This window comes from Leptodactylus fuscus, chromosome 8 (assembly GCF_031893055.1).
Source record: "Leptodactylus fuscus isolate aLepFus1 chromosome 8, aLepFus1.hap2, whole genome shotgun sequence".
Taxonomy (NCBI): Eukaryota; Metazoa; Chordata; class Amphibia; order Anura; family Leptodactylidae; genus Leptodactylus; species Leptodactylus fuscus.
Window position 1 is genome coordinate 73,605,931 of NC_134272.1, and position 19,161 is coordinate 73,625,091.

The following is a 19,161-nucleotide window of genomic DNA, read 5'->3' on the forward strand; positions in this document are numbered from 1 at the left end:
CGTCAAAGCGGAAGTACCAGGTGCATCCATTCATTTCTATGGAGCGTGCTGTTCGGATCGGTTGATCCGAACAGTACTCGCTCATCTCTAATAGCGGATACATCACATCACCGGTCTCACTGGGGATGTGAAGTACTACATTTGGTACACTATTTATGTAGCACAGCTGTTCTAATATAAAGTAAATGCGCGTGCACTATACATCTGTTCACCCATAACTATGCGTGAATTTAGAAAAGAACTCAGTAAACCAATTCAATACAATGTTGCCATATGCTAGTAAAACTATCAATACCTTGCAATTCACAAAACAGCCCCTGGGCTATAAAACTGGTATGAGTTACACCAGAAATCTATGCCAGTCTCTTATTGGTGTAGATTTAATTTCGGGTACACAGGGCCTTTGTATGGTGTGTTAAAATAATTACATGGACGGAGTCTCTGCCTTTAAGATCCTTTTGGTATTGATTGTATATCCATAGCCAAGTTATCCTTAGGACAGGACCCCAACAGGAGCGTACCTTGTGGGTGTAGAGGGTGCAGTCGCACTGGGGCCCAGGAGCTATGGAGGCCTATAAGCACTGGCATCAGTATTGAGATTGCAGCTTCCATCTGGCCCATAAGTCAAGGAGACCCACAGATTACCCTAACCACACTAAGGTGGATTAAACTCCTTAGCTCCTGTAATCATCACTATCAAGAATTCGCTGTAGGGGTGAGGTAGGGGGCCCCGGACAAAAGATTGCACCGGAACCTACAAGACTTTAGTTACGCCTTCTGGTCCTCAATATTATAGTAATGGGGTACTGACATTTGGCACCCCCACAGATCAGTATCTGGCAGAAGTAACTGAAGTAATCTGGCATTGGAGCTACACTGTGGACAGAGATGGAGGCAGGTTATATCCATTGGCCAAACTGGATCAGTGCTGGAGTCGGAACTGCAGTAACCATGCATTGCCTGTACACAATAGACAGCCACCTGTTTCTGGCTCCATCCACTGTGTAGTGGTTATCTGATGCTGGCTTACTGTACTTCAGTTCCCATTCAATGTATTGGAAGCTGAGCCACAGTATTCCAACACAGCCACTACATAATGGAAGGAGCCACCTACTTCCATCGATTCGGGGTGACAATTGTCAGCTGATATCTGATATTCTAAGAATATGCCACAATTTTTTATCGTTACAAATTTCAAATTTTCCACGTTTGGCTGGAAGACAACCCAATAAATCACTAACCACCATAAGGTAGCCTATAAGAGATGAGAAAAGGAGAGCATCAGTGTTTGTTATTTAATTACAATTTCCATGGGCGTCCTCTTATTCAGTGCTTAAATTGGGAAACAATTTTAAGGGGAACACTCTCCTGCCACCCGTAGACCCTGACAGACCGACGACCTCCCCCCACATTATTATGGGGCATAATACTTTGTGAAGGGGCCACTATTAGGCATAATACTTTGTCCCTGCGCACAGTATTATGACCCATAGTGGCCATGAACAATTATCATACTCTGGGGTATACCCATGGGAGGATAAAAACATAAAAAAAACCTGTTACCTACCTCTCTCTGGCTCTGGCACAATCCCCGCAGATGTTGACCATCTTCAATGACGTATGGAACGTGACGTGAGCAGGAGCTTGCGTCGCAACGCATAAGGACTCAAGCCCACAAGACGTCTGGGATGTCACCAAGTAGGCCTGGAGTGTTCTGGAGCCAGGAGAGGTAAGTAACAGAGTTTTTTATGTTCCACTTCAGACACTGAAAGACATTTTGCAATTATGACGAAACTGAGTTCTGGCGCACTCCAGCCCAATTTAACCACTGCTGATTGCACCCCAGATTATACTGTTGAGGTAGTGACCTCCGCCAGAATACGGGTCACTTTCAGTGGTCAGTCACCTGCTCCAAATCAATCATGCATGTGCGCGCTGACAAAGATAAACACTGACGTTGATGCAGTTTCAATCTCAGTCCATGCAACTGGGCTGCTCACACAGTACTGAGGTTTATTGAGGAAGTTACAGTTTTTATACAGGAATGCAAGAAAGATAAGATAACAGCAGGCTGTAAGCATGTACGTCTTGTATCCGAATACACTGGCGATCAGTCATTGGCTCTTAAGTTTCAACATCTCTTAGATTTCGATTTCCCGAGAAATGATACTGTCTTTCTTGTAAACCACATGATGATCGTGTGCGTCAGCCTCTGGGTGCGGTACTGGATTCAGGCGCCATCTTAATGTACAAACGTTGCACAAAGAAAAATATAATTTCTTAAGCAGTATAAAGCATGTATAAAAATAAGAATGGACATGGTTTACCTTCACAATACTAAAATTATTTTCAGATCAGACCATACTAACAAAATTGCTGGCGAAACAAGTCTTTCAAGTTGTGCCCATCTCTAGTCTTTAAGGTAGTGATATAGCTCCCTTTTCACCCAATATAAATTGGCACATATGTGAATTTTAGCTTAGCAAGTTATTGTAAAGTCAATTTGTTAGTAGAGATGAGCGAATACTGTTCGGATCAGCCGTTTCGAACAGCACGCTCCCATAGAAATGAATGGAAGCACCTGGCACGGCAACTGGCCGCCGGCAAAGTGTACGTGCCAGGTGCTTCCATTCATTTCTATGGGTGCGTGCTGTTCGGAACGGCTGATCCGAACAGTGTTCGCTCATCTCTATTTGTTAGCGTTTTTATTCTTTTCCCCCATTATATTAATGAAGATCAAGTGCTTATACATCAAATATACGGTAATATAATTGCCCCAGTTTCCTCGGATTATGGCGGTACTCAGTATGGGGGCCGCGGGATCCGTGTTGGTAGTTCAAGGCCATGGTATATTATAATTAATGGCACAGAACAGGCACAATCTTTAGTTAGCACAGAACACAACCTTCCTCCATACCGTACAGACTCGCTGAAGCACAAACACAGCAAGGGTAAACTCCGGCTGTACCAACCATTCAATTATTTCCTAGTGGCGCAGCTCAGGCATAGAGATTGTTCGGGTGTTTGATCTTGTTAATTGGAACGTACAGGATCTATCAATAAGACGCCCGTGACGCTTTGAGGTCAGGTTCATGCAAAACAATCCGGGACATTATTTCAGCTTCTAATTTTATTGTTTCTTTACTTTCCTGCTCTCATACAAATCAAAATGCCGCAATAATGCTTTGATTTGATGCTTTCTTGGCCCCTGCTGCTATACTGATCTACAGGAAAATTCCATACATTAACTTTCAAAGCTGACTTTCCCAGAAGACTTAACGCATACGCATTGCACATAAATAGTAATGGCGCTGAATAAATCAGTTATATTTAGAATGATAAATAGCAATTACAGGTGAGAACTCGCAGAAGAGATTGTGCTGCCAGGGGGAATTGAGGGGCTGCCTGTTGTTCTTTGCCCAAGTTCAATGCACTTGGCATTTCTCTTTTATGTTTTTAAAGGAATGATAATTCACTTGCCATGAATACAATATAGTAAGTCATCCGGCTTCACCAACCAGATCCTATAGAGTTTTCTGGAAGGAGTATTTGGCTTTTATAGGCAGGATGCAAGGGATTTTCAAGGATAAACGGAAAACCCAGTTGTGACTGCAGTGGTGTAAATATATATAAAAAGCTATACTAGCCTACCCATGGTCCTCCATTGGGGCAGTGCTTGCCCATTCCCTCTAACGCCCAGCCATGCCTCAGCAACCTCATGTGAAGTACCAATGACAATACTACTGATATTCAGGAGACTGTAATCTATCTATTCACTGAGCTGGGGTGATATGCTGGTACTGGTAACAATAACCTATCTATCTGCAGGGCTGGGGTGATATGCTGGTTCTGGTGACACTAACCTATCTATCTGCAGGGCTGGGGTGATATGCTGGCTCTGGTGACACTAACCTATCTATCTGCAGGGCTGGGGTGATATGCTGGTTCTGGTGACACTAACCTATCTATCTGCAGGGCTGGGGTGATATGCTGGCTCTGGTGACACTAACCTATCTATCTGCAGGGCTGGGGTGATATGCTGGCTCTGGTGACACTAACCTATCTATCTGCAGGGCTGGGGTGATATGCTGGCTCTGGTGACACTAACCTATCTATCTGCAGGGCTGGGGTGATATGCTGGCTCTGGTGACACTAACCTATCTATCTGCAGGGCTGGGGTGATATGCTGGCTCTGGTGACACTAACCTATCTATCTGTAGGGCTGGGCTAATATGATGGTTCTGGTGACACTAACCTATCTATCTGCAGGGCTGGGTGATATGCTGGCTCTGGTGACACTAACCTATCTATCTGCAGGGCTGGGGTGATATGCTGGTTCTGCTGACAGTAACCTATCTATCTGCAGGGCTGGAGTGATATGCTGGTTCTGGTGACACTAACCTATCTATCTGCAGGGCTGGGGTGATATACTGGTTCTGGTGACAGTAACCTATCTATCTGCAGGGCTGGGGTGATATGCTGGTTCTGGTGATCCTAACCGATCTATCTGCAGGGCTGGGGTGATATGCTGGTTCTGGTGACAGTAACCTATCTATCTGCAGGGCTGGGCTTATATGGTGGTTTCTGGTGATGCTCCCAATAATACCAACAGAGGCCATTCAGCTACCACTTTTATTATACATAAGACTACAGCTATAGAGGGTGCAGGGGTGCCAACCGTGTTATAACTCGCTCAACTATACATAGTTCTACCCTACTAAGTAGGTATAATGTCCCTTTAACCACTTTTTCTACTCCCAATCTATCTCCCAATCCCCTCTGTTGCTTGCCAGGTCATTCCAATGCAGCGCGCACCATATGAGCTCTCATAATGATATTCTGATTTAATCTGTTTTTAATCCTTAGGAGGGCTGTGATGAATCGCAGTCTCGCCCAGAACCACTTTGGCGCAGAAACCGCGATCACCTTCTTATCTACACCGTCCACTCTCACAGCCAGAGAGAGGACCGGGCCTTATAGGATAATACGAGAAGAGCCTTCTAAAGTTTTAAAATTTTATTAACCCAAGATGGTCGACACTAGTCAGCCAGAGATATATATAAAGATATACTCTGGCGGTTACAAGCTTATACGGTTACAGAAAGGTACGTGCAGTAAGATAAAAAGAATAAAAGATTAGAAACAGGGATATAATACCAGATTCGGTCTCCGGAATTCCACTCATGAAACCCAGGGCACATAGCTTTAGAGTCCTTTTAGGTAGTCCACAGATGGAAAGGAGTTGATGACCCCATTAACAGAATAGTCCAGGGTGCATGGTATTTCCATAGGCGTTAGTCAATAGTCCAGGGGAACATGTTCCACAGCATCACAGCACCTAGTGACACATGCCAGTAGACCAGGAAGAACACAGCCAAAGAACAAAGAACGCCGGGTCCTGGCATGGGTGACAATATATCTCCCCTCAGCCCCCTCCCACAATGAGGTCAGCAAGGTGGGCAACTCAGCCCCCTCACCTTATACCAGAATAACTATAAATGGCCATAACTCTTTACCAGGTGAACCCACTGTTTGGCTCGGGGCATGATGGGGTTCCTCACAAAATCCCCATCAGGTAGAGACCAAGGATGATTTCCCAATTCCCTATGGGTAACGAGTTCAGTGCTGGAACCCCTCCTAGGCCTCTGATTGGATCGTGCTTGGGCTCAAAACGTGCGGCCTGGTACTGTGCACAGGAGGAAGTTATTGTCATGACTGTATCATTTTTCCTGTGACCATAACTTCATAAATCCCATAACTGACTGAAGTTTTAACGGAGTCGAGCAGTCTACCACTAAGTGTTAGAACTTTCAGAGCTAGGATGGCCCCCTGCTAGGATTAACGAAGTTCGCACAGACATGCTAATGCCATGCCCAGGGTGAAACACAGGGATGATCAAAGCCACTTCCAGGGGGTAATCGTGGACACTATCTCTCACATCCTGCTAATCAGGTAGAGGGAATCCATCTGAGGCAAATGGGGAATATATCTGAGATGGGCATGGGAAAAAATCATAACTCTGGGCCATTCATCACACCTCCCCCTTTTAGAGCGTGCTGGGAGGAAGGAGGACCCTACGATCCTCTTCCTCACACACCTCCGCAGCCTCACCGCGCCTGGACAAACCGTCGGCATTGCCATGGGCCCGGCCGGGCTTGTGGCGGATGTCGTAGTTGTACTGCTGGAGCACTAGACTCCACCGCAGCAGCCGTCCATTCTGACCTGCTACACGTTTGATCCAGGTCAGAGGGTTGTGGTCCGTCACCACGGTGAAGTGGCGCCCATACAAGTAGGGTTGCAGATGCTGCAGGGCCCAGACAATTGCTAGGCATTCCTTCTCCACCGTGGCGTAGGCCACTCCCCGCGGTAGAAGCTTTCTACTGAGGTACTGCACCGGGTGCTCGTGCCCTGCAGAGTCAACCTGACTCAGCACAGCACCGAGGCCGTAGGTGCTGGCGTCCGTCTGTAGAACAAGCGGACGTGACTCATCGTACGCTTGTAGTACAGGGGCGCTGGCCAGGGCCGCTTTCAGGGCCCGGAAGGAGTGCTCGCAGGCAGCCGTCCACTGGACAGCTTGCGGCAGCTTCTTCTTGGTGAGGTCTGTCAGGGGAGCCGCCAGAGCACTATAGTTTGGTACAAACTTCCTATAGTACCCTGCCGTACCCAGGAAAGACATCACCTGTCGCTTGGTCCGGGGGGTTGGCCAGGACGTGATCACGTCCAGCTTCTCAGGTTCGGGTCTCAGAGCTCCCCCACCTACCCGGTGTCCCAGGTATTGGACCTCGCGCATGCCCAACTGGCACTTTTCTGGCTTGATGGTCAAGCCCGCCTGGTGGATCCGCCCCAGCACCTGCGCCAGGTGCTGTAGGTGTTCCTCCCAAGTGGGACTGAAGACGGCAATGTCGTCCAGGTACGCAGTCGCGAACCCTTCACATCCCGACAGCAGGGAGTTGACCATCCGCTGAAAAGTGGCAGGGGCATTCTTCATGCCGAATGGCAGGACAGTGGACTCGTACAGTCCAAAGGGGGTGATAAAGGCAGACCGCTCCTGGGCCTGTGGGGACAGCGGAATCTGCCAGTATCCTCGACTCAAGTCCATGATGGACAGGTATTGGGCCTTACCTAACCGGTCAAGCAGGTCATCGATGCGCGGCATGGGGTACGCGTCATCGACCGTAATCTCATTGAGACCCCTGTAGTCCACACAGAACCGGGTGGTCCGGTCTTTTTTGGGCACAAGGACTACAGGCGAAGCCCAGGCACTGTGCGAGGGCTGAATCACCCCCAGTTCCAGCATTTCGTCGATCTCCTTTCGCATCTGGACCTGTACCTCGGAGGAGACGCGGTATGGCGATCGCCGGATAGGGGTATGATTCCCGGTATCCACATGGTGGATAGCCTGGTCGGTTCTCCCAGGCTTCCCGGAGAACAGACCAGGGAGGGAGTGCAGAACTTCGTTAAGCTGGGACCGTTGGGCCTCTGCTAGCAGGGGATTCACCTGGGCCTCTCCGGGGGACTCCCCTACCCTAAAATGAGCAAGCAAGTCAACAAGGCCATCCTCCTCCCCCTCTTCTAGCAGACTGCACACCAGAAAGGCACTGGCTTCCCGGTCATGATGATCCTTCATCATGTTGACATGGAAGACTTTGTGCCTGTTCCGGTCCGGATCAATTGTGACCAGATAGCTGGCGCTGTTGACCTGCTGGTGCACGACGTATGGACCAGCCCACTTGGCCTGGAGCTTGTCAGGGGGCTCTGGGACTAGGACCCATACCTTCTGCCCCGGCTGGTAAGTTTTTTCACGAGCATTCTGATCATACCAGCGCTTCTGGTTGGCCTGGGCCTGGACCACGTTGTCATGCACCAGCTGCGCCATAGTCTGCATTTGTTTGCGGAGTCGCAGGACATACTCCACGACTGGCACACCTGGGATGGTCGAGTCTCCTTCCCACGACTCTTTCACGAGAGCTAGGGGCCCACGTACACGTCTCCCATACAAGAGCTCGAAGGGGGAGAACCCCGTCGAGGCTTGAGGCACCTCCCGGTAAGCAAACAGCAGGTGCGGGAGATACGGCTCCCAGTCGGGCCCATGGGACTCGACTAACATCCGAAGCATCTGCTTCAAGGTGCCATTGAACCGTTCACAGAGGCCATTGGTCTGTGGATGGTACGGGCTGGTCACCAGATGCTGCACCTCTGTTACCTTACACAGGCCTTGCATCAAGGCAGACATGAACTGGGTACCTTGGTCCGTGAGCATCTCCCTGGGGAACCCAACACGGGAGAAGATGCCTACCAGCGCCTTAGCCACTACATCGGCCCGGGTGGAGGACAGCGCAACAGCTTCTGGGTATCTAGTAGCATAGTCTACTACCGTTAATATGTAACGTTTCCCGGTGCGGCTGGGGATGGACAGGGGTCCAATGAGGTCCACAGCCACCCACTGGAAAGGTTCGGTTATGATGGGCATAGGTATCATAGGGGCCTTGGAGCTCTGCCCCGCCTTGCCCATCCTCTGACAGGTGTCACATGAACAGCAGTATCTAGCTACGTCCTTCCCCATCCTGGGCCAATAGAACAAGTGGCTGAGGCGGGCCTTGGTCTTGGTGACTCCTAGGTGGCCTGCCAGGGGAATGTCATGAGCGATACGCGACAACTCTGCCCGATAGGGCTGGGGTACCACTAAATGCCTCTCCCAGAGCAGACTCCCCTCTTCCCCGGTGGGGACAGTCTCCCGGTACAACCTCCCTTGCTCCCAGTACACGCGTTCCTTGTCCGTTTCCAAGGGAGGTCGAGCGGCACGCTCCTTCAAAGCATCCAGACTTGGGTCAGCCTGGACCGCGTCCCTGAACTCCTGACTGGAGCTAGACAGTAGGGACAAGCATGTTTCATACCTGCCGGATTCATCCGGCTCCAGGGTAGAAGGGCTAGACACAGCGGTCTCAGTACCATCGCCGGGCGGTGGAAGGAGCGGCCCCGGAGCTGGGGTACCTTCCACCTCCTTAGCCCGCTGGCTGCGGGTGACCACCGCAACGTCTGCAGTCGGTCCCAGACCCGGAATGTCCCTGAGACCTCCATGACTCGCCTGGCCACCTGGTACATCAACAATAGTTACAGGACACACATCAAGAATGACATTGGCATTGACAGCATTATCATTAACATCTGGTGTGTCAAAGAGGGTTGTAGAGGGGCGGGCTTGAGACAAGGTCAGAGAGAGGGGGTCATCAGCCCCCGCAGGGGTGGGCGTGTCCGCAGACACCACAGCCCTCCCTTCCTTCACAGACACAGGCACAGCCTCATTAGCATTTTCACTGAACTCTGCTGGGAGCACACAGCTAACCCCTCCCTCTGTCTGGGGGACAGACTTCAGCATCACATCTGCATCAACCTTAACAGACAAAGTATCACAAACATTTGGAGCAACTTCCACCCCATAATGGGACACCAGGGGCCCTAAGTCAGTCCCCAACAGTACGTTAGCAGGCAGGTCAGGCATCACTCCCACCTCCCGCATTCCTCTTCCCGCACCCCAGTCCAAATGGACCCAAGCCATGGGCACGGTAAAACGTTCTTGTCCAATACCCCTCAGGGTCAGAGTTTTCCCAGGGATAATACTGTCCAGAGGGACCACATCAGGTTGCACCAGGGTAACACCCGCTCCAGTGTCCCGAAATCCCATGACCACTTTATCCCCCACAGTAACCTGTTGACGGTTAGCATTAGATGGAGCCCCCAAACCCCCAACCAAATACACAGACGGGTCAGCCGGGGTAGTCCGGGGAGCAGGGGGGTTCTTATGGCGGTTGGGGCACTTCGGACTGATATGTCCAGGCTGGTTACAGGCAAAACACCGCCGGACCTCCCCTCGGGGCTTGGAGGGGGTCACCAGGGTGTCCGGAGTTTTTGGGACAGGGGAATTAGGGGGACCCTTCGGGGTCAAGTTTGTCTTACCCCCCCTCCAGCTGTGGCTGGCAGGCTTCCGAGACCTCCGGTTGGCGACATAGCGATCTGCCAAGGCCGCAGTCGCATAAACATCCCCGGGGTCCTGGTCCAAGATGTACTGCTGCACCTCCTCGGGACAGATATTCAACAACTGCTCCCGTAGCATAATGTCGGCGAGCTCCTCCTTGGTGGTGACGGTTTTGCCATCCGTCCACTGCTGGAACCACACACACATCCGGGCCGTTGCATCTGTAAAGCTCTCCGTAGGTTTCTTCTGTATACTCCGGAACTTTAGGCGATACACCTCCGGTGTGAGCTGGTATCTCTGGATCAGTGCTGCTTTGACAGACTCATAATCCTGGGCCCTCCCGGCTGGTACGCTCAGATAGGCATCCAGAGCTTTGCCCTTCAGCCGAGGAGTCAGATAACGGACCCATTCGGCTTCTGGGAGTTGATACTGTTTGCATGCCCTTTCAAATCCCTGCAAGAACCTGTCCAAGTCCCCATCTGGCTCCAAGACTGGGAAGTCCTCCTGGCGAGGTCTCTGTGCATAGCCATCTTGGCCTTGATAAGGGCGATTAGACATCTGCAGCCGGGCCATTTCTAACTGATGGGCCCTCTCCGCTGCGGCTCTCACATCCCTTTGATGCTCAAGGATCAACTGTAGGCGAGCATTAGCGTCACTGGGGCCCAACTGCTGCAGGGCCAGTTGCAATGTAAAGTCTATTCCCTCCATAGACCCGAGACTGCTGGGTCTGTTAGGAGAATTAGTCCTAGGCACAGGGAGTTCTGCTGTGCTTTCCTCCATATCTTGCACCACAGCTCCTGTCTGCTCATCAGCCATCTGCTCAGTGCCACTGGACGCAAGTGGTTGCAACTCCCTGGTTCTGCTCCTCAGACCGCTAGCCATCCGCTGAACGGTCTTACAGAACAGAGGATAGGATAGGCAGATAGAAAGAAAGAAGGAAAGAGCACTAAATCACACTTTCACCGAATATACAGCTCGTTCTAGTACCGGGCTCAACTCATAGGCTTGTCGCAACAATCCCCAATGCTTGAGTTATAACGAACTCACAGCACTGTTTATCCTATATCCCACCACACTGCCACCAATGAGATGAATCGCAGTCTCGCCCAGAACCACTTTGGCGCAGAAACCGCAATCACCTTCTTATCTACACCGTCCACTCTCACAGCCAGAGAGTGGACCGGGCTTTATAGGATAATACGAGAAGAGCCTTCTAAAGTTTTAAAATTTTATTAACCCAAGATGGTCGACACTAGTCAGCCAGAGATATATATAAAGATATACTCTGGCGGTTACAAGCTTATACGGTTACAGAAAGGTACGTGCAGTAAGATAAAAAGAATAAAAGATTAGAAACAGGGATATAATACCAGATTCGGTCTCCGGAATTCCACTCATGAAACCCAGGGCACATAGCTTTAGAGTCCTTTTAGGTAGTCCACAGATGGAAAGGAGTTGATGACCCCATTAACAGAATAGTCCAGGGTGCATGGTATTTCCATAGGCGTTAGTCAATAGTCCAGGGGAACATGTTCCACAGCATCACAGCACCTAGTGACACATGCCAGTAGACCAGGAAGAACACAGCCAAAGAACAAAGAACGCCGGGTCCTGGCATGGGTGACAATATATCTCCCCTCAGCCCCCTCCCACAATGAGGTCAGCAAGGTGGGCAACTCAGCCCCCTCACCTTATACCAGAATAACTATAAATGGCCATAACTCTTTACCAGGTGAACCCACTGTTTGGCTCGGGGCATGATGGGGTTCCTCACAAAATCCCCATCAGGTAGAGACCAAGGATGATTTCCCAATTCCCTATGGGTAACGAGTTCAGTGCTGGAACCCCTCCTAGGCCTCTGATTGGATCGTGCTTGGGCTCAAAACGTGCGGCCTGGTACTGTGCACAGGAGGAAGTTATTGTCATGACTGTATCATTTTTCCTGTGACCATAACTTCATAAATCCCATAACTGACTGAAGTTTTAACGGAGTCGAGCAGTCTACCACTAAGTGTTAGAACTTTCAGAGCTAGGATGGCCCCCTGCTAGGATTAACGAAGTTCGCACAGACATGCTAATGCCATGCCCAGGGTGAAACACAGGGATGATCAAAGCCACTTCCAGGGGGTAATCGTGGACACTATCTCTCACATCCTGCTAATCAGGTAGAGGGAATCCATCTGAGGCAAATGGGGAATATATCTGAGATGGGCATGGGAAAAAATCATATCTATCTGCAGGGCTGGGTGATATGCTGGTTCTGGTGATCCTAACCGATCTATCTGCAGGGCTGGGGTGATATGCTGGTTCTGGTGACACTAACCTATCTATCTGCAGGGCTGGGGTGATATGCTGGTCCTGGTGACAGTAACCTATCTGCAGGGCTGGGGTGATATGATGGTTCTGGTGACAGTAACCTATCTATCTGCAGGGCTGGGGTGATATGCTGGTTCTGGTGATCCTAACCGATCTATCTGCAGGGCTGGGGTGATATGCTGGTTCTGGTGACACTAACCTATCTATCTGCAGGGCTGGGGTGATATGCTGGTTCTGGTGACAGTAACCTATCTATCTGCAGGGCTGGGCTTATATGGTGGTTTCTGGTGATGCTCCCAATAATACCAACAGAGGCCATTCAGCTACCACTTTTATTATACATAAGACTACAGCTATAGAGGGTGCAGGGGTGCCAACCGTGTTATAACTCGCTCAACTATACATAGTTCTACCCTACTAAGTAGGTATAATGTCCCTTTAACCACTTTTTCTACTCCCAATCTATCTCCCAATCCCCTCTGTTGCTTGCCAGGTCATTCCAATGCAGCGCGCACCATATGAGCTCTCATAATGATATTCTGATTTAATCTGTTTTTAATCCTTAGGAGGGCACAGAATCTTTTCTCTCCCTTGAGAAAAAACCTTCAGCGGGTAAAGATTATAAATGAAATCAGTTTTCCTCATCAGTCTTAGAAGTAATGTTATGAGCCGAGGCAATTTATCATCTGAGAGCCAAGCGCACTTCCCTTAAACTTACATATCATGTTGAACATTTTATTTCACATCCCATATAAAGCGCCACAGAAGTGGCTTGAGATGCCATAAATTATTCACACAACATGGCATTTCTAATAATGATCACATGATTCCTGGAGATAAGTGCCCAGGAGTGCCCATGACAACTGCTTAAACTATTGTACCAGGAGATTCGTTCCTGAGCTCGGGCGCCACAGTTGACCGGCCATCTCATTTACATTAGTGGACTTCAAAGAGCTTCTTGTCTCTTCCTTTATTCCATCTTTTCTATTTGAATAAGCAATTGTAATAATTTCAAGGAAATTTCTAAGTTACATTTCTAGAAATCAGAGAGGTTGAAATATCATAGATAGCCTAGACAGCTTTGCAGAGGATCCCAAACAACTCCAAGAAAAATTGTTTCAAGATGGAATATAAGTTGTAGATGACTAAAGTGAATCCTGCTGCCTCGATCTGCTCCCACTACCAGGAAGCCAGCTACAAAATCCTGTCCCGCTGGTATAGGGTCCCCGCGAGAGTACACGCTATGTTTCCTCAGGTCTCCTCATTATGTTGGTGTTGTGGTGAGGAAGAGGGTGACATGCTCATGTTTTTTGGTCCTGTCGTCTTTCTGGGAGGGGTCAAATGGATAACCCTTCAACTCACTGACAACTCTCACCACTTGGGTCCTGTCCTGTTCCTCCTCAATCATTGTGAGTCTCCTGTGAAAGTCTTCAAGCATTCCCTGCTCAGATTACTGGTCCTCACTGCCCGGGCTTGTATCCCACTTTTTTGGAAGCGAGTGGTATTGTATGTCTTTATGTTCACAGGGCATGTGCTTGCCCTGTTGTTTGTATTTGTCTGTTTTATTTACCCATTGTAAAATCTTCAATAAAAACTTTGCTGAGCTCTGTGATATATAGGGTTATGGGATAGAGGAGAGAAGCTGAGCTCTGTGATATATAGGGTTATAGGATAGAGGAGAGAAGCTGAGCTCTGTGATATATAGGGTTATATGATAGAGGAGAGAAGCTGAGCTCTGTGATATATAGGGTTATAGGATAGAGGAGAGAAGCTGAGCTCTGTAATATATAGGGTTATATGATAGAGGAGAGAAGCTGAGCTCTGTGATATATAGGATTATATGATAGAGGGGAGAAGCTGAGTTCTGTGATATATAGGGTTATATGATAGAGGAGAGAAGCTGAGCTCTGTGATATATAGGGTTATATGATAGAGGGGAGAAGCTGAGCTCTGTGATATATAGGGTTATATGATAGAGGAGAGAAGCTGAGCTCTGTGATATATAGGATTATATGATAGAGGGGAGAAGCTGAGCTCTGTGATATATAGGGTTATATGATAGAGGAGACAAATTGAGCTCTGTGATATATAGGGTTATATGATAGAGGAGAGAAGCTGAGCTCTGTGATATATAGGGTTATATGATAGAGGAGAGAAGCTGAGCTCTGTGATATATAGGGTTATAGGATAGAGGAGAGAAGCTGAGCTCTGTGATATATAGGGTTATAGGATAGAGGAGAGAAGCTGAGCTATGTGATATATAGGGTTATATGATAGAGGAGAGAAGCTGAGCTCTGTGATATATAGGGTTATAGGATAGAGGAGAGAAGCTGAGCTCTGTGATATATAGGGTTATATGATAGAGGAGAGAAGCTGAGCTCTGTGATATATAGGGTTATAGGATAGAGGAGAGAAGCTGAGCTCTGTGATATATAGGATTATATGATAGAGGGGAGAAGCTGAGCTCTGTGATATATAGGGTTATATGATAGAGGAGACAAATTGAGCTGTGTGATATATAGGGTTATATGATAGAGGAGAGAAGCTGAGCTCTGTGATATATAGGGTTATATGATAGAGGAGAGAAGCTGAGCTCTGTGATATATAGGATTATATGATAGAGGAGAGAAGCTGAGCTGTGTGATATATAGGGTTATATGATAGAGGAGAGAAGCTGAGCTCTGTGATATATAGGGGTATATGATAGCGGAGAGAAGCTGAGCTCTGTGATATATAGGGTTATATGATAGAGGAGAGAAGCTGAGCTCTGTGATATATGGGGTTATATGATAGAGGAGAGAAGCTGAGGTGTGTGATATATAGGGTTATATGATAGAGGAGAAAAGCTGAGGTGTGTGATATATAGGGTTATATGATAGAGGAGAAAAGCTGAGGTGTGTGATATATAGGGTTATATGATAGAGGAGAGAAGCTGAGCTCTGTGATATATAGGGTTATATGATAGAGGAGAGAAGCTGAGCTCTGTGATATGTAAGTTTATAATAATGCAGAGTAAATTTAGACAGGACTCCTAGGAGATACAGTGACATTGCTGCTTACTCTGCCCACACACAATAATTTGGACTCTCTCTCTCCTAGGAGTCCTAGTAGGACTTACATTGCAATTTACTTACAACTCACAGTGATCATCACTGATTTGCTATGTGCACTATGATGGCACATCCCCATGTATTTTCCATTTTATGGGCATGCCTATAGTCCTTATAGAGTTGCATCCTCTTCACAGGTCAGGTTCATTGATCACATGGTCTTAAGCTGCAATACCAAGCACGGCCACTCTACCATCTATAGCACTGTGCTTGGTAAACAGTGATAAGAATTCATCTAAAGAATCTCCAAACCGCTGATTTTATTATCATTCATGTAACATTGGGCCATTGCACTTTCTCCTCTACAAAATTTCTGCAAAAATTAACAAGGGTAGACTTGGCCGAAAATGGAAACAGAGTGTTTCATCTGTAGGAAACCATGTGAAACCATTATGGATTTATACATTTTCCTAGGCTTAATTGTAATTTACAAGGGCAGTTAGACATATCAGCACACCACAATAAATCCTAATACCGACCTACTCTAGGGGAACACTTGAGCGTAAATTGCCTGTTCCATAAGCAGCCATGGGTGAAATGGCCTTTCTCAACTAATGTCACGCACATAATTCCAAGGTATACTAATTGAGAAAAGGCGACACAGATCTGTTTAACATGTCCCTGCAATAGACTATTAATAAATGTAGAATTATAGTGCCAGAGGTAAAACAACAGTGACCCCCAGTCCAAGTACGCTGGAGCTTCTACAATAAAACGTAGCATAATGACCATAATGTCCTTGGATAAAACTTACAATTAAGATAAGATTTGGTATTAAGCTCCTATATAGTAAGACTAAATTTAATTCACCAGTCTCAATGAAGTTTCACGATACTGTATGTGAAATGACCAAACAGTGGATTTGGACATGATGGAAAATTTCATCATAGCTAAGGACCACAATAGGTCCATCACAAGGCTTGTAGTAAATCAGGCCCATCCTTCTCGGAACCAGTCCACTTCATCTCATAGTCAACCGATGGAAATTAGAGATGAGCGAACACTGTTCGGAACAGCCATTCTGAACAGCACGCTCACAGCACGCTCCCATAGAAATGAATGGAAGCAGCCGGCACACGGGGGGTTAAGTGGCCGGCCGCCGGCAAAGTCTGCGTGCCAGGTGCTTCCATTCATTTCTATGGGAGCGTGCTGTTTGGATCGGCTGATCCGAACAGTGTTCGCTCATCTCTAGTGGAAATGATCATAAATGTGGTGCTGGTGATGAATTGATATGGGCAAACCAGTTTGGATCAAACTAGATTTGACTCAAATTTTCCCAAATTTTTGTTCGGCTTCTTCACCCACAAACTGGAAGTGAAGTTATTGTACTCTGAGGTTTCCATGTGATTGGGCTTCAGCAGTTGCATGATGTCATTCGGAAGGCTGGAAGAGACCAGAAGAGGACCGAGAGAGAGTGCAATGGATCAAGCACCACTTTGCAAAATCTCAATTTTCAATGTTCAGGTTATGGGTGGATATAGAATTTAACATCAGGATAAAATGTGACACTGGGCATTAAAGGGGATGTGACATTAAAGACATGTATCCTCTATCCACATTATAGGAGATAGGTGTCAGTTTAAGGGGCCTGATCACTGGGACATGGAAGAGGCAATGGCCTTTGGGAGCTCTATGACCTCTTAAAAACAGATCATTGGTGGGGGTTCCGGCGTTGGAGCTCCAAGAAATCACAATGATAAGTCATCAATATGTAAGTCCCGGAAAACTCCTTCGTATAAAAGACATTTACAAGCAGACTCTCAGGGCTACCCCCAATCCCCATGGAGGAAACGATCTATGGAAGATGAATTCCCTTTTACACAATGCACTGTGATGGCACATCCCCATGTATTTTCCATTTTATGGGCATGCCTATAGTCCTCTGCGGTCTGTAATCCATTGTACATACATATTTATGCTGTCATAGTGCTGCGGTTTATTTGCTGCTTCATCATTTGAGATTTTCATCAGGCACGAGGGCATAACCTGATCTTCTCATTGCATTAACTGCAGGTCAAGTTACTTCTAAGAGCCACGTTGTCCCATTAGCCTTTCTAAAAGTATGCATGCAATATTCATAATAGGAGAATTCATAGAGGTTTACATCGATAAGACACCGGACTTGTCTTCAGCTGGCTGTATAAGTCGCATGCAGCTGAAGGAATCATCATTTAAAATATTTTTGGCAAAAAGGCAACTCCATGTAAAGCCTGCCATTTTGGAAATTCATGGCTTACAGTCTTCTAGTCACTAGAGATGAGCGAGTAGTATTCGATCGAGTACCACTCGCTATTCGAATGGAAAAGTTTGATGCAGAACCAGCATTGTTTGGCTGAATGCTATACAGTCGGCCAATCAACGCTGGTTCTTCTCCTACCTTTAGAAGTCTTCTCCGTGCAGCTTCCCCGCGGCGTCTTCCGGCTCTGAATTCACTCTGCCAGGCATCGGGCATGTGCTTGTAGTGCGGGCATGCGCAGTCGGCTCTGCCCAGGCCCAATGCCTGGCAGAGTGAATTCAGAGCCAGAAGACGCTGCGGGGACGCTGCACGGAGAAGACTTCTCGGAGGATCCAGCCCGACCCTCACTGGTGGATTTGGTAAGTATAATTTGATTGAACGTTGCCTACCCCTGAAACGAGCATTTTCCCCCCATAGACTATAATAGGGTTCGATATTCGATTCGAGTAGTCGAATATTGAGGGGCTACTTGAAACGAATATCAAATCTCGAACATTTTACTGTTCGCTCATCTCTACTAGTCACCCCTCTATAGGCACTTCCACCATTTTCTTATATTTGCCACCAATTCTATAGCCCCCTCTATAAGGTGAGAGAATTGTAGTCAGGCATGGCCGTGTCACATTGTAATCTAGCCCCTTGTTGGGGGGTCAAATTCTCATTTTCAATGGCATGTCACATGTTAACTGTCAATTTAGAAGGATTGTCCGGTTTCCAACCAATATTGAGAAGTAAAAGTCATTGTTTATATAATGAAAAGTGCTCAATTTTTCAGTATACTTTCTATAACAATTCCTGACAGTTTTCTAGGTCTCTGCTTGTTGTTATTCATTCTGCTTACTCTTAGTGGATAAAAACCATTGTCATGTGATATACAGTCCATGGTCATGTGATATGCGGTCCATGGTCATGTGTGGAACACACAGGTGCACAGCTTGTTACCAGGCAGATGTCTCATTTCTGTGACTGTAATGAGCTGTGCACCTGTGTGTCCATCACATGACCCTGGATTGTATATCACATGACCATGGACTGTATATCACATGACCATGGGCTGTATATCACATGACCATGGACTGTATATCACATGACCATGGACTGTATATCACATGACCATGGACTGTATATCACATGACCACGGACTGTATATCACATGACCCTGGACTGTATATCACATGACCCTGGACTGTATATCACATGACTATAGACTGTATATCAAATGACCACACTCTGATTTGTATCCACTGAAAATAAGCAGAATGAATGCCAGCAAACCAAGATGTAGAAAACCATAAATAATTGGTACAGAAAATATATTGGAAAATTGTACAACCTTTTATCATACAAACAATAACATTTATCTCCCGCTATTTGTCCGAAACTAGACAATTCCTTTAATGTTTGTATATATATATATATATATATATATATATATATATATATATATATATATATCTTGTATAATATCCAGAAGTGCTGAATCTTATGCTGATGATGTTATTGTGTTGGACGATTTCAGCTCTGAA

At 47.1% G+C, this 19,161-nt stretch overlaps 2 protein-coding genes across 2 annotated transcripts in view; both read right to left on the reverse strand.

Annotated features, from left to right (window-relative positions):
* The window catches only part of B3GALT1 (beta-1,3-galactosyltransferase 1), a 247,587-nt gene that overhangs the window by 135,420 nt on the left and 93,006 nt on the right, over positions 1-19,161 (reverse strand). The window lies entirely within an intron of this gene.
* Positions 5,970-10,855, reverse strand: LOC142217269 (uncharacterized). The gene has a single exon (XM_075285463.1). The coding sequence runs from the start codon at positions 10,853-10,855 to the stop codon at positions 6,047-6,049; it is 4,809 nt and encodes a 1,602-aa protein (XP_075141564.1). The 3' UTR covers positions 5,970-6,046.